This window comes from Haliotis rubra, unplaced genomic scaffold (assembly GCF_003918875.1).
Source record: "Haliotis rubra isolate DU_JTF1 unplaced genomic scaffold, ASM391887v1 Scf69, whole genome shotgun sequence".
NCBI classification, from domain to species: Eukaryota; Metazoa; Mollusca; class Gastropoda; order Lepetellida; family Haliotidae; genus Haliotis; species Haliotis rubra.
Window position 1 is genome coordinate 1806510 of NW_025767401.1, and position 26856 is coordinate 1833365.

The 26856-nt window shown below is 41.3% G+C and overlaps 1 protein-coding gene across 1 annotated transcript; it reads right to left on the minus strand.

Moving 5' to 3' along the window:
* Window positions 1-1837: 1837 nt before the first annotated feature.
* Window positions 1838-26856, minus strand: LOC124258353 (transcription elongation regulator 1-like). Its single transcript, XM_046692443.1, is given in 23 exon segments — window positions 1838-2066; window positions 2418-2478; window positions 2873-2973; window positions 3679-3762; window positions 4421-4600; window positions 4989-5192; window positions 6573-6740; window positions 10685-10768; window positions 10771-10837; window positions 11583-11614; window positions 11616-11792; window positions 12918-13092; window positions 13485-13542; window positions 16826-16965; window positions 21502-21593; window positions 21730-21848; window positions 22705-22834; window positions 23137-23282; window positions 23467-23505; window positions 23669-23828; window positions 24274-24423; window positions 25222-25537; window positions 26599-26856. Coding segments are annotated over 23 exon segments (3060 nt in total). The 5' UTR covers window positions 26835-26856; the 3' UTR covers window positions 1838-1925.

Genomic DNA, 26856 nt, shown 5'->3' on the forward strand with positions numbered 1-26856 from the left:
GCGGAAAATTGCCATCCTTGTCTTTTGTTTCAACCTGAGAAATCAGCCATACACTTGCACAGAATACATGGGTCTGACTAGATGTCACAATCCTTTACTGTATGTTCCCTTGATTGAAATCTGTGCTTTTTGTTTTTGTCTCTTCATGTGATCACCTCTTAGTTGGTGTTTTTTACAGTTAATGTTTCACTTGTGTTTTCCTGTTAACATTAATGCCACCTGTGGTGTGAATAATCATTAATGTTTAAATATTCCATCTTATAAGACTGTGATTTGCAATAATTTCTGATAATATATATGTTGTTGAAATTGTGATAATTTCAAAGTTACAAATCATGAAGACTAGTATTTGAACATGAAAGCCCCCCACCTGTGACATTTTGAAATGTCAACCTGCCTTAGATGGTACAGTTACAATAAGATGTTTTGAGTCATCTAGATATGTGTAAAAGAACAAACATTTATTTCGTGACATATCCCTCACAAGATGAAGACAAGCTTGACTTTAATTTACAAACATGAGTTACACTGCAGGAATTACGCCAAGGAGATTATCACATTATCACCAGATGCATAATGTATTTTATTTATTTTTTACATTTAAAACTCAAAATTCTGATTTATCCAGAGCCTGTCTGCTGCAGTAACAAATTGGTTATGGCATAATTATGAAAGAAGGAGAAGTTTAATTTTATATATCTTTGATCAAAGTATTTTTGGTGGACTCCCAATTTGGTTAACTCTCAGCAAAACTGTCTGTGTATAAATTGTGTCGATGGAACACAAGCAGGTGAGATGATCACGCCTCAGCATTAGATGTTTGGCACTTGAAAATCTGAAAATTGTGTTGCAAGACAAAGTTCACACAATAATATCTTTGAAAAAGGCCCAAAGCAAGTGTGAAAATGACTAACCAAAACCAAGTCAGAGGTTCAAGTTAGGGTAATTGTTTTACACACCAGCAGAAGGGTAAGAAACTTTCTCGTTTCATCTGTTTGAACGACCCACGCATGTACATATGCTCATGCAACTTTGATTGCATGCACTCTCAAGAACACCTGTGACGAAACAAAGAAGCTGATGTTGGTAGACTGAATTATATGGGCTATAATCATGACAATATATTCAGTTTAATTAAACAGATATCATGTTAATGTTTTCAGTGTCACATGAAATGTGATTTAGATGTAAATTGTCCAATTCAAACATCTGTCGTGAAATGAATGTTGTAACTAATTCAGCTCTAATTCATGTTTACACCATTTGTGGGGGTATATATTTGCATTGTACAGTTTTGCATTTTCTCTCAATAAAGCTGTGGTTTACATTCTGTTTTATATTATTATTGCCTTCTGTAGAATGATGCTCATGATGTTGATCACTGGATTGTTGACACATGGCGAAGATCACTGGATTGTCTGGCCAAGACCGCAACCATATAGCTGGAATATTGCAGAGTGTGGTGTTAAATGGGAAAAAATTCGTACATTAGCCTGGAGCTAACATTATGAGCAAAGACCGTTGTCTACAAGAAACAATGGCCTCAAACTTTGTCATCACATCTGACCAAATGAGGTTGTTGACAACCTAATCCAAACTGTAATTTGTTTTCCTCTCTGAAAATAGTCTTTCATCTCCATTTTTTGGGCGGTGGGGTAGCCCAGTGGTTAAAGTGTCTGCTTGTCACGCTGTAGATCCAGGTTCGATTCCCCACATTGGTACAATGTGTGAAGCCCATTTTGGGTGTACCAAGCCATAAAAGCGGCGTAAAACTAAACTCACTCACTCGTCTGCATTTTCATCTCAGGACAAAGACTGCTTCAACAAACACTTCCAGCAATGTTAAAATTGTTTATTGAGTGAGCGCGAGATGACAACAATGGAGACAGGGACATAGCATATATACAATGTTAAAACCATTACAACTATTTTGTACTGCGTCGTGAGGGCTCTGATGCTGTGGGTGGGGAAGGGGGGCCCTTCCGGTCTAAGTCGTCGATGTACTGCATTAAGATCTTCCTTCGTTCATCCTCCACACACTCCAAAACTAGGTAGCTCTTGTCATTCTGACAACAAAAAATACACAAATTATTTCTACTGTGACATACCTGCATTTCATACTCTTATTCCTGTTTTGAGGAATTTAAAAATTTATGTGACTTAATGGCGGGTTCTTTTGTTACTCAAAATTTATTGTTGGATTGTTATTGAATGTCATAAAATATTTCAGCTAACAAAGATGCCTGTAAACTGTTTGTTCTGGGTGAGACAAAGTGAAGGTTCACAGCGTAACATACCACAAAAGCATGGGTAACATGACATTATCAACCATGATAGCGTGACATTCAGATCCAATATAAGTCTCTAATAACAATGGGCAACAGAGCACTATAATAACCAGCCCGCACAACACTTACTTGAAGTATCTTTTCAATGTCCTTGAGATGATGGTCAGTATCTTCCAGCATCTTTTTGGACCTGAACAACACAAGAAGAAAAATATGTATGTATTGACAACAACAGGTAGAAAGTTTAAGGATCAGTGAGTTTACATCTAACATCTCAGCAGTGTTACACTTTCATTAAGTTGGAAAGTAGGCCTAAATGAGGGATACTTTTAAGTCACCAAGGATAATAACAAATCTCTGATGTCAACCCACAATTCGCTGTTTGAATTGGCGGGGCACTACTTATATCCTGTGTACATTATTTTATTTAATGCTTTCATCACTCTCCACTTCAATGCTGAGGTAGCTTTTCTGAAATTATCTTCACTTGGGTGCTAGAAAACAGTAACTCTTACCCCTGAATTATTTGTGCATTTAATTTATTAAATGCAAGATTTGCCGTGGTGAAGCTGGGAGAGACTTACCGGTATGTAATGAGTTTTGTTTCTTTCAGAAGTTCACGGAAGTCGCTTTTAGCCTGGACAAACTTCTCATGCATATATTCATTGAATTCTTTTTCGCGTTTCTGAAACACAGACAAACAAAACTTGACACAACATAACAATTGTTCTTCTATGACAATCTTGTCTGGCAAGAGAGGTTTGACAATAACATGTGGCACTTCTAGTTTTAACAAGTGATGAGGGAGCGCTGTTGTAATAATCCTCAAAGTATAATCTTTATAAAGATTCTTTCACTGGTCATGTGACCCAAAGCAGGGATCGATTTAAGCATTAAGAACTTGCACTGGTGCATCCTGAAACTTCTAAGTGCAAACTCATATTTATCCCAGCACACACCTAGTGCTTCAAATTTAACAATTTACACAGGGTCCTAACATGAAATGCATTCCACTGTCAATCAAGTAATACAGCTAAATTAAAGATTATTTATGTTTGATCTAGCAAACCTACCTACATTTCACAATATCAAGATATTTTTAGAAAATAATTTGCATTTTTCTAACTCATATGAATGTAATAAGATTAGTACAGGTTCAGATGTTCCTTACTGAATGACACCCTAAATGGTTGAAATCACCCACAATCTTTCAAGTCCCTTATGCTGAAATTAACCAAAGTCAACAAACTGTTCTTTGTCCTTGCAATTAACAACTCGATTCATAAACCTGTGTTTGTAGTGGAATCAAGACAATAAGTCTGATGTCATCAATGAATGACAATAAGTCTGATGTCATCCATGAATGGTTTGGCAGCTGCCTGGTACCCACCCTATCACTAGAGGAGAACTTGCTGTAGCGGGGATCCTCCTTGATTAGCTTCTTGGTCTCCTTCCAGTGAGACGTCAGTGAGATCTGCAGCACGAGAACATGTGAGACAACAATGTACACTATCATAGAGCAACGTCTGTGCCCATCAGAAATCACTCTTTTCTCATTCCCCCTCTACATTTATGACAATGACATGAGCATGTATTCAGTGAGAGAGTTGGAACACCATTCTGGTTAGTCCTTACACTGGCAGTGACACAGGTCTTAACACCCCCACCCGCTAGAATGAACGAATGTGGATTGGTGGTGACAAACCTCGAAACATTATTGAGCAAACCGGGGACCACTTGCACAATTCGATCTTAATGGATGATGATTGTAACTCCCATTTTCCAATACAGACTTGTCACAGATATGCTAAGGTCACTTTTTTCAAGTGGGTCCAAGACGCCAACCCATGCAAGGGAGGCAACTGTTCACAGATAAATGTGGTGCATTAGATGTCAGTGTTTTATGTGCCCTTTTACCCCATTAGAGAATTGGTTTCTAATAAGTATATCATTACCAGCATGAATCTGGGATTCAAACACATAAATCATATAACAGATGGTAATACAAAACTCAAAGATATTAAGTTATTCCTTCCCAGGTTGGTTTTCAATCACTCCCTGCAACCTAAACCCCTGACTATTGTGAATAATGCTTACACTTGTTGCTTCATTTTCACTATTTCAGCCCATACCTCGACTGTCTCCTCCAGTAGTTTGTGGAACATTTCCTTGTTTCTCTTAGTCAAATTTTCGATGTGTTCCTCGAACAGCTTCTCCTTCTCATCACGGTCCAACTGATCCGCCTGGTCCCAGCGGTGATCCCTCCGAAGCTGTTTGCGGGTATCTCGCCAGCTGGCCTCAGAGTTCCGTACCTGAAGTGCAGAGGGTAAGAGGATGATCACAGCTGTCTATAACCTGCCTCTGACAGTCCATTATGTCTCTACTTTCTGCAAGTCACTCCATCTTACATGACTCCATGCAATAGAGCTGTGGAGGTCCCACGAGAAATACGAACAAATATTTAGTATGGCATTGTTTAGTCATACAAGGGCCTAAGATTGCTGTCTTTAATCTAACCCTGAGGGTCCTTTTGTACAACTACTAAACTGGATGGAAAAATGTTCAATAATTTAACTCGTATTTGGATTTGCATCCAGTTTCAAGACATAAACCCTATTTCCTCCAAATCCATCATCTAACAGACAAAGCATCACCAGGAAACATGAACAAGTTGCAATCCCATCAATTGGCCAGACTCACCAGATCCGCTAGGAGGGCCTTGAAATGCTGAATAGACTCGTCCTTCTTGTGTTGTTCCCGCTCCTTGTCACGCTCGCGGAGAGAGTTGGACAGTGTCCTCTGTACCTCCTTTTCACGTTCACGCAGACTGTTCTCGATTCTCTCCTGCTTTTCCTTCTCCTTCCGGTCCTTCTCTCGCTCTTTCTTCTCTTCGGAGTCGGAGTCCTATCAGCACAAGGGTAACAGAAGATTAACAGAACATCAGCAATATTCTCCTTATCACAATTCCCTGCTTATCATAGCTATGTTAATAACACCTACTGGACAGCTAGGTTAAACACCAGTTTGAAGAGTTTTCAATATTATCACAGCATAATCATAACTTGTCCTGGGGCACATGACCGAATAATCAGGCAATCAATCGATCTGACTTGTGTCAGTGATTATCAATGGGCTCAGGAGACTAATCGATATTCATAAAAAATGGAAAATCAAAGTAAACTTCAGAAATCAAATTTCTTATTGAATTGTCAATATTTAAATTATGGATTGTTGTTAAGGTCAAGTGTTGTCTTTTATAAATTAGTGACATGGTTTATAGTTGTTCATGCGATTAACGATTGTTCCTAAGTGTCCAAAAACACAAGATGAAGATCCACAACATACACTCTTTCGTTCCTTGCATAGCCGGTTTAGACAGCGTCCTGGATTGTCGAGCTGATACGGTTACGTACGACTAGAACTGAACCAGTTTTGTCACTCTCGTAAACAATGTAAATTGTTGTATCAACTCACTAATTACATGTACAAGTATACCCACACTGAACTAAGATTAAATTATCTTTGTCGGCAACCATGTAGCTTCAACGCAGGAGTAATTGGATACGCATGTACGCATGTGCCGGATTAGACAGCGCTGATTATTGTATAAACACATATTGGGGCGGCTCATTTCATGCCGAGATCTGGAATTGACAGCTGCCGGATTGCAAAGCTCTTAAATAATGATAAATGTACGGGTCTGAGATTTTATGTTGAGGTTGACAATAGTGGTGTTCCGATTAACTGAAATAATCGAAGATTGGTCGCAGTGACCAAACGACCAAGCAATTGATCACATTTTCTTATAATCGAACACAAACGATTTTGGAACTGCTGTTTTAGTCTTTAAAACACTTGACGATGGAACATATCTTCGAAGTTGTCGGGGCCTGCAAACTTGTTAAATTCTTAGAAAACTCCCTTCACTAACTGAAAGGTCATGACTGAATATTTCTTGAAGACTCCAGGAAGTTTATGGTCATGATATATTAGTCATCACTTTAAAGTAGCAAGTCGCATCATCTTATACCTATCTGCAATAACAACCTGGATAGGAAAATCTGAAAAATGATGCTAACCAATTTTTTTCGATGATTGTTCGATGGTAAAGAAGCAATCATCAATTGTGAGATTTCAACCAATTCCCAACACTAGTTAACAACATGCCAGATTGGACAGCTTCCATTGTATTGTGACAACAATACAGGAGGCAACTCTGCAGTGAAGTACTGCACGTGAGAGGCCTCATCTCTGTATTTGTAAGTATAATGACATGGTACGTACAGTGTCAAGATTCCGAACATAGTCCTTGAACCAGTCCTCTCGCCTGGAGCTGCTGTCTACTGCTTCATAACGAGAATCAGAATTGATTTTCTTTTTCACTTCACTCCAGCGAGAGTGCCGATCAAGTCCCGATGTCTCCTTCAACAGACTGATGAAGTCGGCCTTCAACTGAAATATCCAAAACACACCGTTCACATATCGATCCCAAACATCGTGAAGCATTACAAAAAGCCCTGAAACAAAACAATTAGACTGGAAACTGATCAATTCCTGATCATAAGTGGAGCACTCATTGGAGAAATGGTTTAGCAGGAATAAAAAAGGTCTTTCATCATCGAACAAAACAGTTATTCATTACAGAGTTGCCATAGAATATTATACTGTACAATTTATTGCATTAAACTGACTTTTCTTGCAAGATTATCATTGCAATAGATGATGTAATGGCATTTATCTGTCCCTAGAGCAATGTTTTGTACAAAATCTACCCTCACATTTGATGCAGAATAAACCAATATTTTGGAAGTATTACGGCATAAAATCAGAGCAACATTTACTCAAATGTTTCATCGTTATTCTGTCTTGAAATGTGAGAGTTAATTTATATGAAGACATATCTGGACGATCTTCTTCAAAGGGTAAGTTGTGCTAAACTGAGAAGCACAGAGCATCAAGGATTACAAAGGACACATATTGCTGAAGACGTGGACATTTAGGACGTTTTCACAATCGCCCAAATATCTCAATCTGACAATTCATCAAAAGAGACGTTAAAACCCTATTTGAAACATTACATTTCATTTCTATGCTGACATTTTTACTGATTAAAATTCTAGACAAAATACTGATACCCACTTTCAGGCTAAGAAAAAACAACATAAACTCCAAACTTATCTTGTGCTTTAATGAAAATGAGTGTTAGTAAATTTGACCAGCAAGGGACAAAACAGGGAAAATCATTCAGCCTGAAAATGGGTTTGCATTTTCAATTATTCAATCATTAGAACTGATTACAGATTCAGATTTATATCTGATATGAAGTCTTTATAGATTTTCATCCATAGGAAATTCCAAGAGGTCCAGTAACTTCATTGTCTCTTTCATGTGTCGCATATCGAACAATGATTTACAGTTTATTCCAATGTATCTGACCATATACTGGCACACATTAAACAGTACATTAAACTCTGTCTCACATATATGTTACGTCTGTGGCCTATCCATGGGTTGTAAGAAGATCTGAAATTTCAGTCAAAATTGGAATCCGGTCACTTGCAATCTCATGAGAAAGTAGAGACTGAACTAAAAAGAATTCCTAAATGTTTTCCAAAAGGTTTGCCACTGTAAGCCAAAATGCTTGAAGGTAAAATGAACTGAACATTTGTTTCTTCACATGGTGTGAACCCAAATGTATGACATGGTTTCGACACTTGAAGACACAATGAAGCAAGACCTTCCATTTGACAGAATCTTGCATTTACTGATTCATTCAGTTGTGTCATCATTGTGTTGAGTGAGACTTGAACCCAAAACTGATCAATTTAAGCATGTTAAGAGGGACCAAAAGAATCATGAAGAATCTATATATGCATGTAACTGGTCTTTCTCCATTTACCCACAGCAAACAGGAGAAAAGGTTAATCATTCACATATTCAGTTATTGTGTCATTACATCTCTGAAATATTGTGATGTGAAAATCATCACTGTGGCAAACAATGAAACAACTGAATGATCATCTCATGATCTGTGTTGACAATGACATCCATAAATTTTCGTTAACAGAGAAGAGAAACAATATACCAGGCTTTGTGCCTCTCACATACTCAGAGTTTTTTGCACCGCTATTGCAAGGTGGGAAATCCCATAATGCATTGCAACTGAGAGAGACAGGAAGTTGTACATCGACAATTTCAACCCCGGGATCTATTCGACTGTGCTGCTCTCTTCTTTAGGTTGGGACATAAATCGACAATTAATAATAGGTAAACAAATACATTCTCTCTTCAAACAGAATGAATTATTGCAATTACAAATTACTTTTCTCTCTCATTTTTTCTTTACCTTTAAGCTCCATATTTTCTAATATAAGATATAACATTAATTCTGAAATTAAAATCAACAGAAGTTACTGGATTTTTATTTAAACTGATAAAAATCAATCTTAAAATAAAAGGCTAGAATGAAATATTTAAATCAATATGAAATCATTCTAACAAATTCAAAGAGTTGCAAAAATAATATATCATAAATATCTGAACATGCTATACTGTCATGGCTGCCATTTGCATTGAGGCTATGAAATATTACTATTTATATTACACACTGTTGACAATGAATATGTGTATTGTCCCTGACGATATGACATACAATTGCATTACACATCATACAGACATGATTATATGCCATTCAAAGCCTCAGTAATTGGCTTTAACATTTTTTATATAATAACACATTTATATCTGAAAGAAAAAGGATTATAAATCTCCTAGTTTTCATTTCCTATCAACATTTTCAAAAAACATGGAGAGATTTATTTTATCAAATTTGAGCTTCCTATCTAATAACTGCAAATAATATTTAATGTTATACAAATAGACTGAAATATTAAGTCCTGAACAGAAAACTTTAAGCAAAACAAATTTTCCTTATTTCTGCAAGATCATTCAGAAAAATCAGGACAAGTTGTCCCATGAAATGCCATTTTATTAAATAGAAAGCTCAAATAGATATGCTGAAACAAAAGGCATTAGAACTTAGTGATTTATCTTCATGAAATCACATTTAGCCACAGAACATAAATATATAAATCTAACAAGTTTATTTTACAGTCTGATGAAGAGATATCACATTCATGTGTATTTTCTGACAGCTTGAAACACAGGATTTAGCAGCCTATGATCAATGTCTAATTTGTACTTACAATGCTGAAAAAAATCCTTATCAAATTATCGATATGGTCAAACACAGGCTAACTTATTTTCTGCCATTATCACAATTTTCAGCTTAGACAGAGAACTTGACAAGACATTAAAACAGCATTTCAAGTATTCCAACGGTGGAATTCTATGAGAGATGTGGCCATTAGCAGTATTTCAGTCACATCATTGCACCGACATGCTACTGATGGAGTGAGCGAATTTAGTTTTACGCCGCTTTTAGCAATATTCCAGCAATATCACGGCAGGGAACACCAGAAATGGGCTTTACACATTGTACCCATGTGGGGAATCAAACCCGTGTCTTCGTCGTGACGAGCGAACGCTTTAACCAATGGGGTACCCCACCACCCTGCTATAGTCCGTTTGGGTTCAAATGACTGACTGACTGAGTTTGGTTTTACGCCGCTTTTAGCAATATTCCAGCAATATCACGGCGGGGGACACCAGAAATGGGCTTCACTCATTGTTCCCATGTGGGGATTCGAACCCAGGTCTTCGGCGGGACGAGCCAACGCTTTAACCACTAGACTACCCCACCGCCCCCGGTTCAAATGAGAATGATGAATGATTAAATATCTCAAAATAGGGATAAGTGCACAAAACATAAATAAGACACATGACATCAGATTTCAGATCCTGTTGGGTACAGAGGTTTCAAGACCATGTGTCATATTTATGTTTTGTGCACTTATCCCAATTCCGAGTTATTTAATCATTTGTCGTTCTCATTTGAACCCAAACGGACTATACCGCTGGCGGAAACCCCCAAGTGATGCAGGTTGCAATCATTCTGTAAAACCTACACCTTGGATTGATGGACCAAGGATCATAATCAGAATGGATCCGGTATTCAACACATAATCAAATGGATTCTGACAGCTAAGCAGATCAGTGCAGCAAGCCTTAACAGACCTCCCTCAACTGGGATTAAGTAATTGTATGTCAGAATGACAGGGAAAATATCCAATCCCAAAGAAATCTCAAGTAAATTGAATAGGTCAGCCATATCACGATGATTGTCTATCCAGCAATGAAAAACACAAAGCATATAGCAGTGCTTCAAGCAACAAAGCATGCTAGATCACAAATATAAGAATTTTGCTGACTTGTCAAGTCTCTTTTAAGCTGAGTTATCTCCCTTAGCCCCCAGAATGATTGAGAGAAACATGTACCTTTTCCTTCTGGTTTGATTTCTCTTCTTTCTCCTTACGACGGAGATCGGAGACATAATCGTTGAATATAGACTCTCGTTCTCTCGCATTTTGTCAATGCCCTTGAATCGATCGTCTTTACCATACCGAGAGGCGAAGTCGCTGAAGGATGACCTGAAACAAACAGACACAAATAACATGGTGGCACGAGAAAGTGTTCCTATCCACTTATTGCTTGTCAATTTGAACCTCAAGGATGTCATGACAATCGGTCAGGCTTCAGGAACTGACCTTCAGACATTTCAATCACTTACAGATTTGCAGACCAAAATGGAAATAATAGCATAATTTGGGGGGAGAGTTGATTTAAATATCTGAAGAGACTGTTGACTAAAATCAGCACAGAAACATGCTGACTTTAAGTCAATAAACAGGGTGTGATTAACCTTTTGGTTTGTCATTCAAAAGATCCTCTTCTCATTTTGGCTTTATTTCAAACAAAAATTTCCGAAAGTTTTCAAGAGTGAGTTGGGTTTTACACTGTTTTTAGCAATATTCCAGCAATATCATGGTAGAAATAGGCTTCACACATTGTACAAATGTGATGAATCGAACCCGGGTCTTCATTGTGACGAGCAAACGCCTTAACGACTAGGCTACCCAACTGCCCTGCTCAATGTGAGACGTCCAAGCCCATGTCATACACGTCTTAAAATATGGTACGTCAAGATATGGCTGAAAATTGCCGACATGACTCTAAGTAGATGTTAACCCACTCACAACCACTGTCTCCCATGGAGTATAACTGATGGAAGTATTTATCATCATGCTTTAAGCAGCCAAGAGGCAGGTTGTGAAATTGTTTCACAAACATATCATTTCACTGTTGGCATCTCTACAGAAACAGTGATCTACTGACTTTCCATGCAGCTTTGCTTCCTCCAACAGCTGCCCGGAAAGAATCCTTCTTCTCCCGGAGTTTCCTGTGCTTCTCTCGCCGCTCCTCCTCAGCCCGCTCCTTCACGTACTGCTCGAACACCTGCTTCCTCTCCTTGGACGTCAGCAGCAGGTAGCGTGGGTCGAACACGATCTTGTGGAGCTCCTTCTCCCATGTTGAGAACGCTGATACCTGGGTGGGGAAGGTTTCAGGTTAGAAAGGTGAGGTGAGGTGAGGTGAAAAATTGGGTTTAACGTCACGCTTGAGAATATTTCGCTCATATGACGACGTGCATGGGTGTGTATGTGTATGTGCGTCTGCTTGTACTAGCCCAGACTTAAGCTGGTTTTATAGTGCTAGCCCACTGAGATACCATGCCGCAGTGAAGCAGGAATATCCCACTCAGACACATTATACTGACTCTGAGCCGACCAGTCCTTGTTGTACCCATTAATGCAGAACGCCAGGCGGGACCAACAAGTACCATATTTTAACGTCTTTGGGTATGACGCGGTTGGGGATTGAACACGCGACCTTCCGCTCTCCGGGCAGACACTCTAACCACTACACCACGGAGGCGGTCGGTTAGAAAGGTCATCTCAACATTCAAGCATATGCCAAGCATGTAATATCAGTGAGTGAGAGAGTTTAGTTTTACGCCACTCAGCGATATTCCAGCTATATGCGGCGGTCTGTAAATAATCGAGTCTGGACCAGACAATCCAGTGATCAACAGCATGAGCATCGATCTGCGCAATTGGGAACTGATGACATGTGTCAACCAAGTCAGTGAGCCTGACCACCCGATCCCGTTTGTCGCCTCTTACGACAAGCATAGTTGCCTTTTGTGGCAAGCATGGGTTGCTGAAGACCTATTCTACCCCGCATCTTCACGGGTCGCATATAATATCAAGTATACTTTCTTGCTATAGATAATAAATGAATATTGTTACATTTTCCCATTGTGTGAGTTTGGTTTAAATCTGTTTAGAGAATGGCAGCTTTTTCACTTGATGAGAGAGAAATAGGGAAGATTTATGATTACAACAGATTCGCTTGTCCCACTCAGCAACATGACAGTGGTCAGGACTAGACGATCCAGTAATTGTCATCATGAGCATTGATCTACGTAAGTTGGACACGATGACAAGCATTAACTAAGTCAGAGAGTCTGAGCACCTTATCCCATTCGTTGCCTTCTACTACAAGCATACAAGGACCAGTTGTAACCCGGATCATCATTAGTTGATTACAACAAAACATGCCTTTCCACAAGACTGACACAGCGACACTAGGACACTACAACAGTGCTCCTACCTCCTTCTCTGCCAGCATGTCGCGGAACTGCTTCATCCGGATCTCCAGGGGGACGATGGCTCTCTGCCTGGCTGCCTGCACCTCCGCCTCGATGGCTGCCTCCTTTCCAGCGTCGATCTTCTTGGGGAAGCCGGTCTCCTTCTTGTCCTCCTCCTTCCCCTCGTCCTTGTCCATCCTACCATGGAGAGGTGCACATGTCATGGCAAATGTATAAGCTATATACAGCAAGTTTGGTTTTACGTAGCTTTTAGCAATATTACAGCAATATCATAGCAGGGGACACCAGATATGGGCTATGTACACAAGGATAAGTTTGACATCTCTTTTACCGTATAGTTTCGAATAATTCAACACATGACATTTTAATCAGGCAAATAATCCATGATCAGTTAAAATGTGATATTGTCTCTATGTTTTATCTGTTAAACATGTAGAAATGAAAGAGAATCTGATCATTATTTAACACAATGCAGAAGGTAAACACATTAAACATTTAGATACTCTGACACATCTGCCACAAGTTGAATGCCTTGATCTGCAAGATGTCTACCATATTTAAAGACATACTTCTTTTTCTTGGATGCTGGTTCCTCCTCATCATCTTTCTCCTCCTTCTTCTTCTCAGCTGAAAGAATATAAATACAGTGAGTTTGGGAATAAAAAAAACAAACCTAAAAAAACTTCCAAAATAAAGACTTGATGTCCATCATATATATTAATCTCATGTTGCTCCGTCACACGTAGGATATTAAGTCATGTGTATGTGTCATGTTTCTGTATCATGTGTATATGTCATGTGTCTGTCATGAGTGTGTCATGTGTCTGAGTGTTTTGTGTCTGAGTGTGACATGTGTCAGTCTGTGTCATGAGTGTGTCATGTGTCTGTATCACAAGTCTGTGTCATGAGTCTGCATCATGTGTCGTGTCTGTCATGAGTCTGTGTCAAGTGTCTGTCATGTATCATGTGTCTGTGCCATGTGTCTGTATCCCGAGTATCACGAGTCTGTCATGTGTCACTAGTAGGGCTCTGACGTGTACTCGAGTACCCGGCAACGGGTCTGGTACGGCAGGACTCGAGTACCCAACAAAGATAGATAACTCTAAACTAAACGTGATCACGTGTCATGGATGATAAAAGGTCGAACGTATAGGCCCATTTTGATCTTGACACTTCAAAACACAAAACCAAGTGTCGCCTTTGCGGCATTATGCTGAGTTATGCAGGGAGCTCAACAAGCTCAATGAGAAAACATCTTAACATGAAACACCGTCTGTCAGTGTGGACGATTCTTCCCAAAATCCAGTCAAAAAGCAAGCAACCTTGATGCAGGGATATTTGGGGGGTTACAACAAAAATAAGCTTGACTCAAAAACATATATGACACTCACAGGCAAGGCCTGATGATGTGCGTTAGAGACCTCAGACCTTGGAACCTTGTTAAAGGTAATGGTTTTCGTGATTTTTGTCACTCACTGAATCCCAGTTATATCGTACCATGTCCAAAGACCATCCATAGTACCTTATGAAGGAATATGCCGACTCCAAAACTCAGCTTAAGGATATTCTAAAGCAGTCCCCTGGCGTTTCTTTGACAACAGATATATGGAGCCAGCTGTGCCACCCTCGGTTACATCACCGTCACAGGGCATTACATCACAGACAATGGGATCTAAAATCTAAAATCTTGCCACTAGATGCGTGGAGGATCGTCCATGATGCACTTTGTTACAATGCTCAATCTTTTCAAAGAACTTCACATTTGATATTTGTTAAACGAAATGTGCTTTAATAAATGTCCTGATTTTGACAATGGCTTGTTTTTTTCTGAGTTTTGATCTCTGCATTATGGGTTGAACCTCATTGTTACCCCAGTCTCAAAGCTTTTCAAACTCTCGATTTTGTGTATTCATAACCACGTTTTGCGACATGTGACGCTATACTTCACACGAACTGGTTTCTGCTATGAGCTGTTTGCGCCAGTGCTCAGTTAAGTAATGTGGCCCTGCTTAGACCGATGCTAGTCAAATAAATCAATGATATTAGGTTCGTATTTCGTCAAATTGACAACCACGCGTATAAGGAAAGAATTCGTGAAAGTTTTCAATTCAATACAGACGTTATAACTTATAAGTGCGGCAATCTTGTGTGAAATTCCATTGAAAACTACCTAAAACAGACGCATGTTGCTCTCACTAAATTGTATACTATATTTTTCGGCTACTGAAGTCCGGGTTGGGTTTTATCCCCCGGGTACTCGAGTCTGCTTTTTGCTACCTGTCAGAGCCCTAGTCACGAGTCTGTGTAATGTGTCTGAGCCATATGTCTGTGTCATGGGTCATGAGTCTGTGTCATGTCATGAGTCTGTATCATGTGTCTATGTATCATGTGTCTATGGCATGTGTCTATCATGAGTGTGTCATGTATCTGAGTGTTTTGTGTCTGTGTCATGAGTATGTCATGTGTCTGTGCCATATGTCTGTGTCATGTCTGTCAGTCTGCATCACGAGTCTCTATCATGTGTTGTGTCTGTCATAGTCACGAGCCCTAGTCACGAGTCTGTCATGTGTCACGAGTCTGTGTCATGTGTCTGAGCCATGTCTGTGTCATGTTTCTGTATCATGTGTCTATGGCATGTGTCTATCATGAGTGTGTCATGTATCTGAGTGTTTTGTGTCTGTGTCATGAGTATGTCATGTGTCTGTGCCATATGTCTGTGTCATGTCTGCATCACGAGTCTATCATGTGTTGTGTCTGTCATAAGTGTGTCATGTGTCCGAGTCGTGGGTTATGTGTCTGCCATGCATCATGAGTCTGTGTAATGTGTCTGAGCCATATGTCTGAGCCATATGTCTGTGTCATGAGTCTGTATCATGTGTCGTGTCTTTGTCATGTGTCTGAGTCTCTGTCATGTGTCTGTCATGTCTGTGTCGGGTTTGTGTCATGTGTCTGAGCCATATGTCTGTCATGAGTCTGTGTCATGTGTCTGTATCTCGAGTCTGTATCATGTGTTGTGTCTGTGTCATGAGGTGGTGGTCTGATTAATTGAAATAATCGAGAATTGGTCGCTGTGACTAATTGACCAAGCAATCAATCATGTTTTCTCATAATCGAACACAAACAATTATGAACACTTGTTTGCATTAACAATATTTTTCACAAGGTTGGTTTTGTCAGTTACATTTCATAAGCACTACAAGCTCGTTCCAAGTCATGATTGAATTTATCTTAAAGACTCCAGGAAATATATGTTACTAACATACTAGTCATCCTTTAAAGATGTGAAATTTGCAAATGCACATTTTGTTCAGTTTGAACAAAACCCTGAAAGAGTTGAATGTTTTTTCTTTATTTTTTGTGCATGAAGAAACATAACCAGGAAAATTTGATAAATGACGCTAACCAATTATTTTCGATGATTGATCGGTTGTAATGAACCAATCATCAATTATGAGATTTTAACCAATTCCCAATACTAGTGTCATGTGTCATGAGTCTGTGTCATGGGTCTGTGTCATGGGTCTGAGCCATATGTCTGTATCATATGTCATGAGTTTGTGTCATGTGTCTGTATCAGGAGTGTATCATGTGTTGTGTCTGTGTCATGTCTGAGTCATGAGCTTGTCATGTGTCTGTCATGTAGCATGTGTCTGTCATGAATCTGTGTCCTAAGTATGTGTTATGTGTCTGTTTCTGTGTCATAAGTCTGTCATGTGTCCGAGTTGTGATTGTGACAGTATTTAATATTACCATACGGGACACTGGCATGATCCGAGACTTGTTCTGTGTTTCCCAAACAAAATCTAATCAAAATCATATAACCAACTGCGAACATTCGGTCTCACTAATTCTCAATTGAGTTCTGACTTCAAGAAAAATGGTGTAACATTAAACACAAATCTGGGTTTACCTTGTTTAGTGTCAGGAGGGCCGGCAATCATCTTGTCTACATCAGGTCTGTTGAGGAGTTCTTCGGGTTTCTCCCACAGTGACTGGCGCTGACTGGGGTTGTAGAAGAAACACCGCCCATCCCCTGTCCACACAACACACCTGCAACAAGATCAGGCTCAATATACAGAGGCACTGCACATAGGTATGGTAAACAATGGAACTGTACATACAATTGGCACACAAATAAACTACCAGGCAAAAGAAAGTTATCACTTTTAAAGTAATAGTATAAAAAACAAAAACGTTGGTACAGGTTTGAACCCTAGCAGAAAACATTTGCCAAAACGCAACATGGATCTGATAACAACACACCTGTCCGAAAACTTTGTCCATTTTTCAATTCCAGAGTGTCCAGAAGGGAGGTTGGGAGGGCTGACCTCATGAATCAGGATAAGTATAAAATATCCATTTTAGCCAGAAAATTACATATTTTTCCTTATCCTGACTCATGCTCTTTTGCTTGTAGAATCCGACAGGAACCGGTGGTGGGTCAGGCCACTTCTGGATTCATCGGTTGTAGATTTATGTCCTGCATACCCCCCGTGGGAACTTATGATGGCACTTGTGCCGATCCTTTTTTGTTCCAGCTTCCTCTGATGAGTCTGGGGGGACCACAACTTGTCAGATTTCTCTGGAACTCTTCTCCTGACATTAATTGTGGATTTATGCAACTCTATGTCTTGATGCTCGCATCAAGTGGAGAAGCGACCCTTCTTCATGTAAGAGTAAGTCCTTTACAAGTACAGGGTTTATCACTCATGCTGGTCTGTCCTAGACGTGCGCATGGACTCTAAAGCTCTAGCTCTCCAGAGCGTTGGCTTTTACAAGTCCCGTGATAAAAGGGCGAGATCCATCTCAGCATCTTTGTGGAACTGTCAATTGTTGTGCTACAACAAAAGGCCCAAACTGGTGAATGCCGGAGACGTCCTCGGTAGCAATGTCTCTGAGGTAGTGGTTGGCAAACACTGTCTCTGACTTCCAAAAGCAGCCCTCCATTATCGTCGAGATGGAGCAGTTTCCATGCAGAGCGAGTGTCGATGCCAGAGCTCTGACTTCATGAGGGTTGGAGGCTCGTGGAGGCTCAAGTCCTGCTGCTTTGTAGGCCCTTAAGACGACGGATCTCATCCAAATGGAGATTGTTGTACGTGAGACTTCTGTGGTTGTCTCTGTGGATAGAGGGATGAAAAGGTGATTGAATTTTCGTCTCCTCGTGTTAGTTCTTTGTAGGTAGACTTTTAATGCTCTGACTGGGCATAAGGATAGATCCTGGATATCCTGTGGCCCAAGGACTGCCGAGAGAGTGCTGGTATGTGGAACTGTCTGTCTGGTTGACCGGGCAGCTGGTTCTTTGCTATGAAATCCCATTTCAGTCCTAGATGTACGATGTTACCATGTGCATCAAATCGTATTCGTTCAAAGTCCAGAGCATGTATCTCCGACATCCGTGCTGCTGTTGCCAAAGCGATCAGGAACAGAGTTTTGTGCATTAAAAACTCGTAGGATGTCCTTTCTAGTGGTTTGTAAGCGTCACTGGTGAGATGCTGCAAGACTACGTTGAGATCCCAAGCAGGCGCCTTAAACTTCTTTTGTTGGTCTTCCCACTTGAAGGAGCGTAGTAGTGCCAACTTCGTAGTGGTAACAGAGAGAGTAGTGCTTGAGATACCATGGCTTGTATGGAGACCCAACGATCCTCTGAGACGACCATGCTATTCTGTGGTGAGGTGAACATCTTCCCAGAAATCTGCTCATATCCTACGTTGTAGGTAAGTAGACAGTGGAACCCTTGCCATGTCCGTAATGGAAGCGGAGCAATGTCCGGTTCTGGAATCATGCCTTGAAGTTTATTTCTTCAATCTTCCGATAATATGTCAAGAAGACTTGTCCCCAGAATCCCAACAAAGTGCAGTGTTGATGCGTCGTCTCTAGATGTACTGGAACTGCCATCGCTATGAAGTCTATTTATAGTAGACTGGCTGCTCTGAGCAGAAATCGTCAAATGTATGTTGCTGCAAATCGCCGGATAAACAATCTTCAATCTGCTGACAGGGAAGGTCCTTATGACCCGTGAAGACAGTCGAATCATGCTGTACCCTGCTAAATGGACTGTAAATGGAGCCTTCCTCCCACGTTGAAAAGTTTTTTACAACTGTAGACGACTTCCTGGCACGTGAGCTATGCCCGACTTCTGCGCAGGGCTTTGTCTTTCATGGACCAATCAAACTGCAGCATTTGATTCATCTCAGATCCCTGCGATGTGACATCACCGGTGTTGCAGGAAAAACATCCTTGTAAAATCTTGTGCAGTCGTTGATTTCTTCATCAACACTCGGCCTTGTCCGTAACCTCCCGGAGTTACCCGAGTGAACACGTGTACAGCAGGCTGAGTGGAAAACACGCGAAGGATTTCGCCACGTAATACCGATGTAGGTAGACTGTCTCCCTGGCTGTTGTGATTGTTTCCTTCTTCACTGAAGATAATGCAGTCGTCATCTTATACAGATGATCAGCTGAAGTTCCATACTTGCTTAACGCTGTTACTTGTAGACTGTAGTCATCGGTCTCAATGAAGCGCCGTAAAATAACCAATTGTGTTGAATACACAAAGGTTCTTGTAGAGTTGATTCTTAACTACGATGACCGTCACGCTGAGGACTGCGACAATGCCAATGCTAGGCCAGTGATAACTGTAAAGCTGTCCCCTTCCTCACAAAAGTCAAGCCCGCTGATGTTGGATCTGTCTGGCCCGAAACAAGTATGTCTAGTGGTTGTGTAAGTTCTGCAATGGGAGTCGTTGATGATCTTGCAGTTCTCATCAATCTCTTGAGCCTTCATGAAGGGTTCCATGTGAGTAGTGGGAATTTCCTGGCGTTGAACATCGGGAAATGTTGACTCTGGAACTTCGTAGCCTTACCAAGGCTACGCTGAGATTCTCCGGTACTTGAGCTATCAGGTCGATAGGTGAAAGGTGAACGTATCAAATCATCGTTAGATATCTTGTAAGTGAGTGCTTCTGATCCACGACGACGTGAGTCCCTGCCTGCCTGAAGACATGTGAAGACATGTGCGCAGGTGAACGGTTGGAATATGAATTTTCCCTTGAATCTTGAGACATATCCCTCTGCCTTCGTGAAGATGTGGATTCTATTCTCCGTGATGAGGAGTGCCTGCAGGCTTGCGACGAAGATCCGCATCTGAGGGTGAAGATGATCCTTGTGACCAACTTCCGCGATACTGCGAAGAACGTCTAGTCCTGCTCCTGCGCGAAGGCTCCTTGGAAGGTCCTTCCTTCACGCAGACTTCTTCCTTCACGCAGGCTTCCATCTTCGTTGGGATGCGATGTGAAGACTGCTGGTCCTTCGTGCAGGCTCGTCATCGTAGATGAGGTCTTCGTAGCAGACGAGGTCTTCGTAGCAGCCTTCACGCAGGCTTCCATCTTCGTTGGGATGCGATGTGAAGAGTGCTGTCCCTTCGTGCAGGCTCGTCATCGTAGATGAGGTCGTAGCAGCCTTCAAGAAGACTTCCTCCTTCACGCAGGCCTCCATCTTCGTGACTGATTGTCCTTCGTGCAGGCTCGTCGTAGATGGGGCCTTCGCCGCAGCCTTCTCCTGTGTGAACTGTCGTTCCATCAGCTCCAACATCTGCTGAGTAAACTGCTGCATGAAGATATCCGGGTTGAAGTTCTGCGACGACGGCTGCTGCTGCTGCAGATGACGACGCATCTGAGAGTGATGAGGCTTCTTCCAAGGACCGCTGCACTTGTGAAGAGCTGCCGTCTCTGGTACCTGATGTCTGCGTTGATAGATCATCTGACTGCGCTGAGATGACTGCTGACGTCACTGTAGAAGAGGATCTCGTCGTCTTCTTCTTAACTGCTACTTCAGGAATGAGGATGGAGGCTCATCATACACGTCTACTTCATCTGGAGGGATGATCTCTGCAGAGAAGGACCCCGACTTCTGCGCTGCCCCATGGGAAGACTTTGTCGAAGTCTCATCTGCAGACGACTTCTTTTCTTAATTAAATTCAATTTCAGATAAATGCTGACAAAGTTGGCAGCGAAAGCTGTAAGAACATGTAGAAGTGCAATTAGAACATAATAGATGAGGATCAGCAGCAGACAACCGGTACCTGCAACGAATGCAAGTTTTTCATCAATTGTAAACAAGATGAAATATCACGTCAACAACGTGAAGAAACAAATAAATCAGACAACAAAAAATCCCAACCATAATGCCGTATACAGCTAAAATTAGTTGTAAAGGCCTAAAATTAAAAATATATAGTGCCATATAGGGGATCCAGGCGCTCTGACAACGGGTCGAAGAAGGGCGAAGAAGGAGAGAATGACAAGCATGGCTGGTCAGGTGACCAATAAGGGCGCCAAAGGGCAAAGGGAGGCTACTCGTAGGGTGAGTGATCTTACGTCCGCTTTTTTTAAGGGAGCTTCAAAAGGGGATTCAAGTGTTCCACTATCATTCGCAAGTAGGAGACAAGCAAAAGAGCATGAGCCAGGATAAGGAAAAATTGTTTACAATGATGCTCATGACAATCACAAATTGTTGTGACCAGATTGAAGTGCTGGTGTGTGCACCGCAAACAACCAAACACACAAACAAGTTATTTTGATGACCTTACCATGGCGTGCCAGGGACAGGTGTACTGGAAACTGGTCGAGCTTTCTCTGCTGCCTTTTGTTCTTCTGTCTTCTCATCTTCCACAGGCTTCTCCTGAAGGTAAGAATAATACATGTTAATAGATGTTAACATACTACACATAAAGATATGCAAGTAACCAAGCACAGGTCTGAGTCCTCAGTAAATAGTTTCGTTGATAATTACAGATTAGTTAATACCCAAAGCATACCTCCTCCTTTTCTTCTTCTTTTACTTCAGTTTCCATAGCAACCTCCTCTCCATTTGTGGCTCCATTTACATGAACAGGTGGTTCCGTCTTCACAGGTGCTTGCAACTGATTGACTGATGCTGAAACATGAAGACCCAAAATAATTTCATGACCAAAATCATAGAGTGTTGGATACACGAGGAACTTCACAGCTCAACATTCTCTTGCTATATAGCTTCCTTTCACATTTTACAACCTGAAGAAATGCTGTCTTAATAATAATAATAATAATAGAGCATTTGTATAGCGCCTTTCCAGGCTAAATATCCTGCTCAAGGCGCACAAAATTTCAATAGAGTCAAGAGAAAGCTTCACGGAAGAGATGAGTTTTTTTGGAGACTTCTGAATTTGGGATAAATAGAGCAGGAACGGATGTGGTGAGGCAGACCATTCCTCTCTTGAGCAGCAGCGTAAGAGAAGGAACGTTGTCCAAATCGAGTGAGCTTGACTTTGGGCACAGTCAAGAGGTTCTGGTTTTCTGATCAAAGTGATCTAGATGGACAATAAGGTTGTATCAGTTCTGAGATGTAGACAGGAGCCGAGTCGGTCAAACATTGATGAGTCAGGCAAAGGATCTTGAGGTTGATCCTGTGCTTGATAGGAAGCCAATGGAGTTCTTGTAACACTGGAGATGTGTGGTCAAATCTGTGACTGAGAGATGTGATGCGAGCAGCAGTATTCTGTACACGCTGTAATCGATCTGTGAGGCATGAAGGCGAAACCGCCAAAAGACTATTGCAATGGTGCATCAGTCTTATCTCATGAAACCCATGTCGGCATTTTCTGCCTACCTTCCTTCTTTGAAATTTTTGGCGGTTCTCCCATCTTCCCATTCAGCCTGCAGTTTCTTTCCAAATTCCCACTCACCAAGAATCTGGTTCTCTCCCTCACCCCCACCCCTTCCCATTCAGCCCGATGTCCGCAGTGTCTCCTTACCTTCCCATTCAGCCAGTGTTGGAGGTTTCTCCCATGTTGACTCCATAGTCCGAGAGTTGTAGTAGTAGCTCCTCCCATCAGCATTCTTGTGTTCCGACCACTCTGCCACCTCTGGGGGTTTTGGGGGAAGCTATGGGTAAATTACCAGAATATGACAACATGTACGCCTATAAACACAGTAACGTCTTTCATACTCAGTTCTTGGCAAGCAGAGTGCCATAATTATACATCTAATGCATACATGATTTACTACATAGAAATGTGAGAATCGGATTTAATAGACAGCACTAAGAAGCACAAGAATTTAAGCATGACATTATAATTGCTCATTCAGATCACTGAAGTTAAGTCTTTACATTTGTGACTATTGGGGATTTTTATACAAATGTTGACCCTCAGTGGGAATTGTCCTGTAATGAGTTCCTGACTCACCTGGGTCTGTGGAGGTTTCTGTACAGAGACAGCCGATTCCTGGGGCTGACTCTCTATGGGGACCTGCCCCATCATGGGGGGTTGTTGCTGCTGCTGCTGGGGTACAGGCTGCTGGTTGAAGGATGGGGGCATCATCCCTGGGTAGCCTGATGACAAGTAAGATTGTTAGACGTCACAAATGTGACCATAAGTTTATTTACCAACCTTCATATACCCTTGGATAATTACATATTGATATTATGAAACACAACACAATCTCATTACACAGACTAAAAAGCACTGATATCCAAGAGTGACATGCCTGAATATATTATAATGCTACAAAGGTACCTTGTGTTGGTGACTGATCTGCTTGGTTTGTGGCTTGAGCTGAAATTCAAAGGAAAAAAAATCAAAACTCAAAATTGGCAAGAACATAGCATCAGCAAGCAAAGGTCTAGAAGATACTCATTATCATTTTCATATTCAAAGTTCAATGAGGATCATCCTTGCTAAACAAAACGCGGCATGTTGTGGAATGTGGAGTAGTTACCCTGAGCCACGGCAGCCTGGGCTGCTGTTGTGGGCCCTGATGATGTAGTGGCTCCACCCTGTGCTGCAGCCATAGCCTCCACCTCCGACTGAGTTATAATCTTCACATTCTCTGGCTTAGTCCAAGCTGATTCCCTTGTTCGTGCGTTGTAGTAGTACATCTGCAACGGATAAGGCTCAGAATGATTACAAACATCAAAATCCTGAATTGCTATGAAAGGAATGAGGCATGAGAAAATCAAACTGGTTCACTTTCATTTAAAAAATGGTAAAACAATTTGTCTGAAGTGTTTGTGCCCCTTTTCAGTGCTCATATTTAGACTTGCACAAATAAAAACCTGTGTCAATTATACTTCTACTATTATTTTTTTCCATAAATTTTCCAAGTCTAATGCCAAAGTTTGGTCAAGGAGTGAGTGAGTGTGTAGTTTCTTTTGCATTTGACAGCAATGATAAAAAAATACGGACTTTAAGATTGGGCTTCACACACATTGCCAATAAGAGCAATCAAACCATTGACCTTCAATGTTGCAAGCCACTAAAACCACTAAGTTATGCCACAATGCCTCCTGGATGAGAGACTTATGTTGATTATCCCCCACACACCTTGCCCTCGGCCGTCTTGGTTTCCACCCACAACTCGGCATCATTCTGTGCTGACTGCTGGGGAGGTCCGTAACCAGGAGGTGGCACGGAGAAGTTCGGGGGTGGCATCCCCGGAGGTGGCACGTTTGGTGGGGGCATCATAGGTGGTCTCTTGCAAAAGTAAAAAGAAGAATAAACATTTCATTCTAATACTTAATTCAGCTTAAAACAATCCAAATCCATCTATACTTTCAAACTTAATAATGTGACATTAATTCTATATCGAATTGTCTCAACCAAATAAAATCACATATTCTTCTGAAACTAGCTTGTTCTCAAATTGCATACCTATCAACATGATGAAATGAAAACTACATGATAGTTAGTGCTGGTATTGGCATACAACCTGCGATACAATACATCGCGATACTAAAATTTTAGTCACGATGATATATTGCCCAAGTATTGTGCACTGCATCTGGAGATAGAATACGAATCCTGCTGATATAAGGGTGGCGCTAAGATACACATCACGATACTAAAATCTTTAATTCTAACACCAACTATAAAATACCTTAAGATCAAAACAGAACAATTTTAAAGTATTTCGTCAAATTCTGCCAGCGTTTGGACACAGTTCTTGACGCAAGAATTTCCAAGAAAACGTTTACTTATGAAGGGAAAATAAGTAAGTATATATTTTCAATCATCAAACAAAAGTCTTTTTTCGTGACATATATCGCAATTCGGCAATATTCCAAGTTCAACATTGATGTATCGGGGCCCATTTGTCGTATCGTATCGGGATATACGACAATGTAAAACTTTGTATCGATTCCTTGTATCAGCAACCCATGGATCGATGCGTATCGATGAATTGTCACAACACTAATGATAGTATGATGCAACCCATAACACTACATGGGTATTAGTCCCTGATGATTATCTGACTTATCAACATCAACTTACCATGCCTGGTGGAGGCATCCCTGGTGGTGGTGGCATACCCTGATGTGGCCCTGGGGGTCCCATGCCTGGGGGCGGTCCCATCCCTGGTGGGGGAGGACCCATTCCTGGAGGAGGAGGTCCCATTCCTGGACCACCTGGGCCGAAGTTGGGATCAAATGGTGGTCGGCCAAAGGGAGGTGGTCCTCTGGGTGGAGGTCCACGCATTCCAGGTGGGGGTGGACCTCTCATGCCAGGTGGTGGGCCACGCATGCCTGGGGGTGGGGGCCCTCGGAAACGTGGGCCTGGAGGTCCAGGTGGTCTACCAAATGGGCCACCCCTGGAGAAACAATCAAGTTGATTATAGGTAGCCTGTCAATGCTACTTTGTCTTTGTTTGACACCACATTCAGCCATTTTCCAGCTATCATGGCTATACAGTGACAATCTGTAAATAACTAAGTCTGGACCATACAACCCAGAGATTGATATCATGAGCGTCAATCTTTGCAATTATGATATGATGACATGCATCATGATCAACTACTCAATGGGTTTGAACATCGGATCCTTTTAGTCACCTGTTACGACAAGCATGGGTTGCTCAAGACCAATTCTAAACCGCATCTTCTCAGGTCTTATTATCCTTCAGTGTCTGTGATATGAAAACCAATATTGAAACACAATTTTAATAGGTCTGAATGCAGATTTGTAGAGAAAAGCAAGCTGTGCACAAGATGAGGTGTTGCTTACACCCCACTACCAATGGCTCACCAAAATAAGTTGCCAACCAAGCTGTGGGGATTCTGGGTTAGAATAGGCCCCCAGCAAGATATAGTGTTAGGCTTGGCAACACAAGTGATTGGGTGTCATCACATATAGTCATGACAGTAGGTGTGGATCTCTGTTCACAAAATCGTGCACCATGATCACTGGATCGAATTGTTCAGATTAAGGATGAAACCAGTTTGTAAACATGACCAGGGTACACTACCCAGATATTAGACAATCCATCGATTGACAGCATGAGGATCTGTCTACGAAATTGGAATGCGATGACATGCTAAAAAAGCAGTGAGTGTCACGGCCTGATCCTGCAAAGTGCTTCTTGCAACAAGAGCATGTTGTTAGATACAATTTTTGTTGACAGGTGGTGTAGTATTCACGTGCACAACATGTCACATGTGAACTAAAATTCAGAGACTACAGTGGAAATGGTTCGTCTGCAATGTGGTATTTCCACGTTTTCTGTTACTGCACGCAAATGTAGGTCATAAAAAAATTATCCATGTTACACGTTTACAACCCCTCCATGTGTCAGGGATTTTGGGTTTAGTTTAACGTTAGACTAAACGAATTAATGCACTACTTTTAACTTGCATATATAAGAAATTCAAAATACCAATCGGGTCGGAATCGTGGTCCACGGGGACCCATGAAGCCACCTCTCCCTCGAGGCGGCCCAGGAAATCTGTTTTTAGGGTGGAAGTCAGGAGGGTAATCGGGTGGATAGTCGGAAGGATAATCTTGTGAATATCCTGATTCATTATATTCCCCAGATCCCTCCATTTGCTCCATTGGAGCTTCTGTTGAAGCCTCTGGGGCTGGTTGCGCTGGCTGCCCATTGTCGTCCGCCATTGTGATATGATGGGGGCACGCT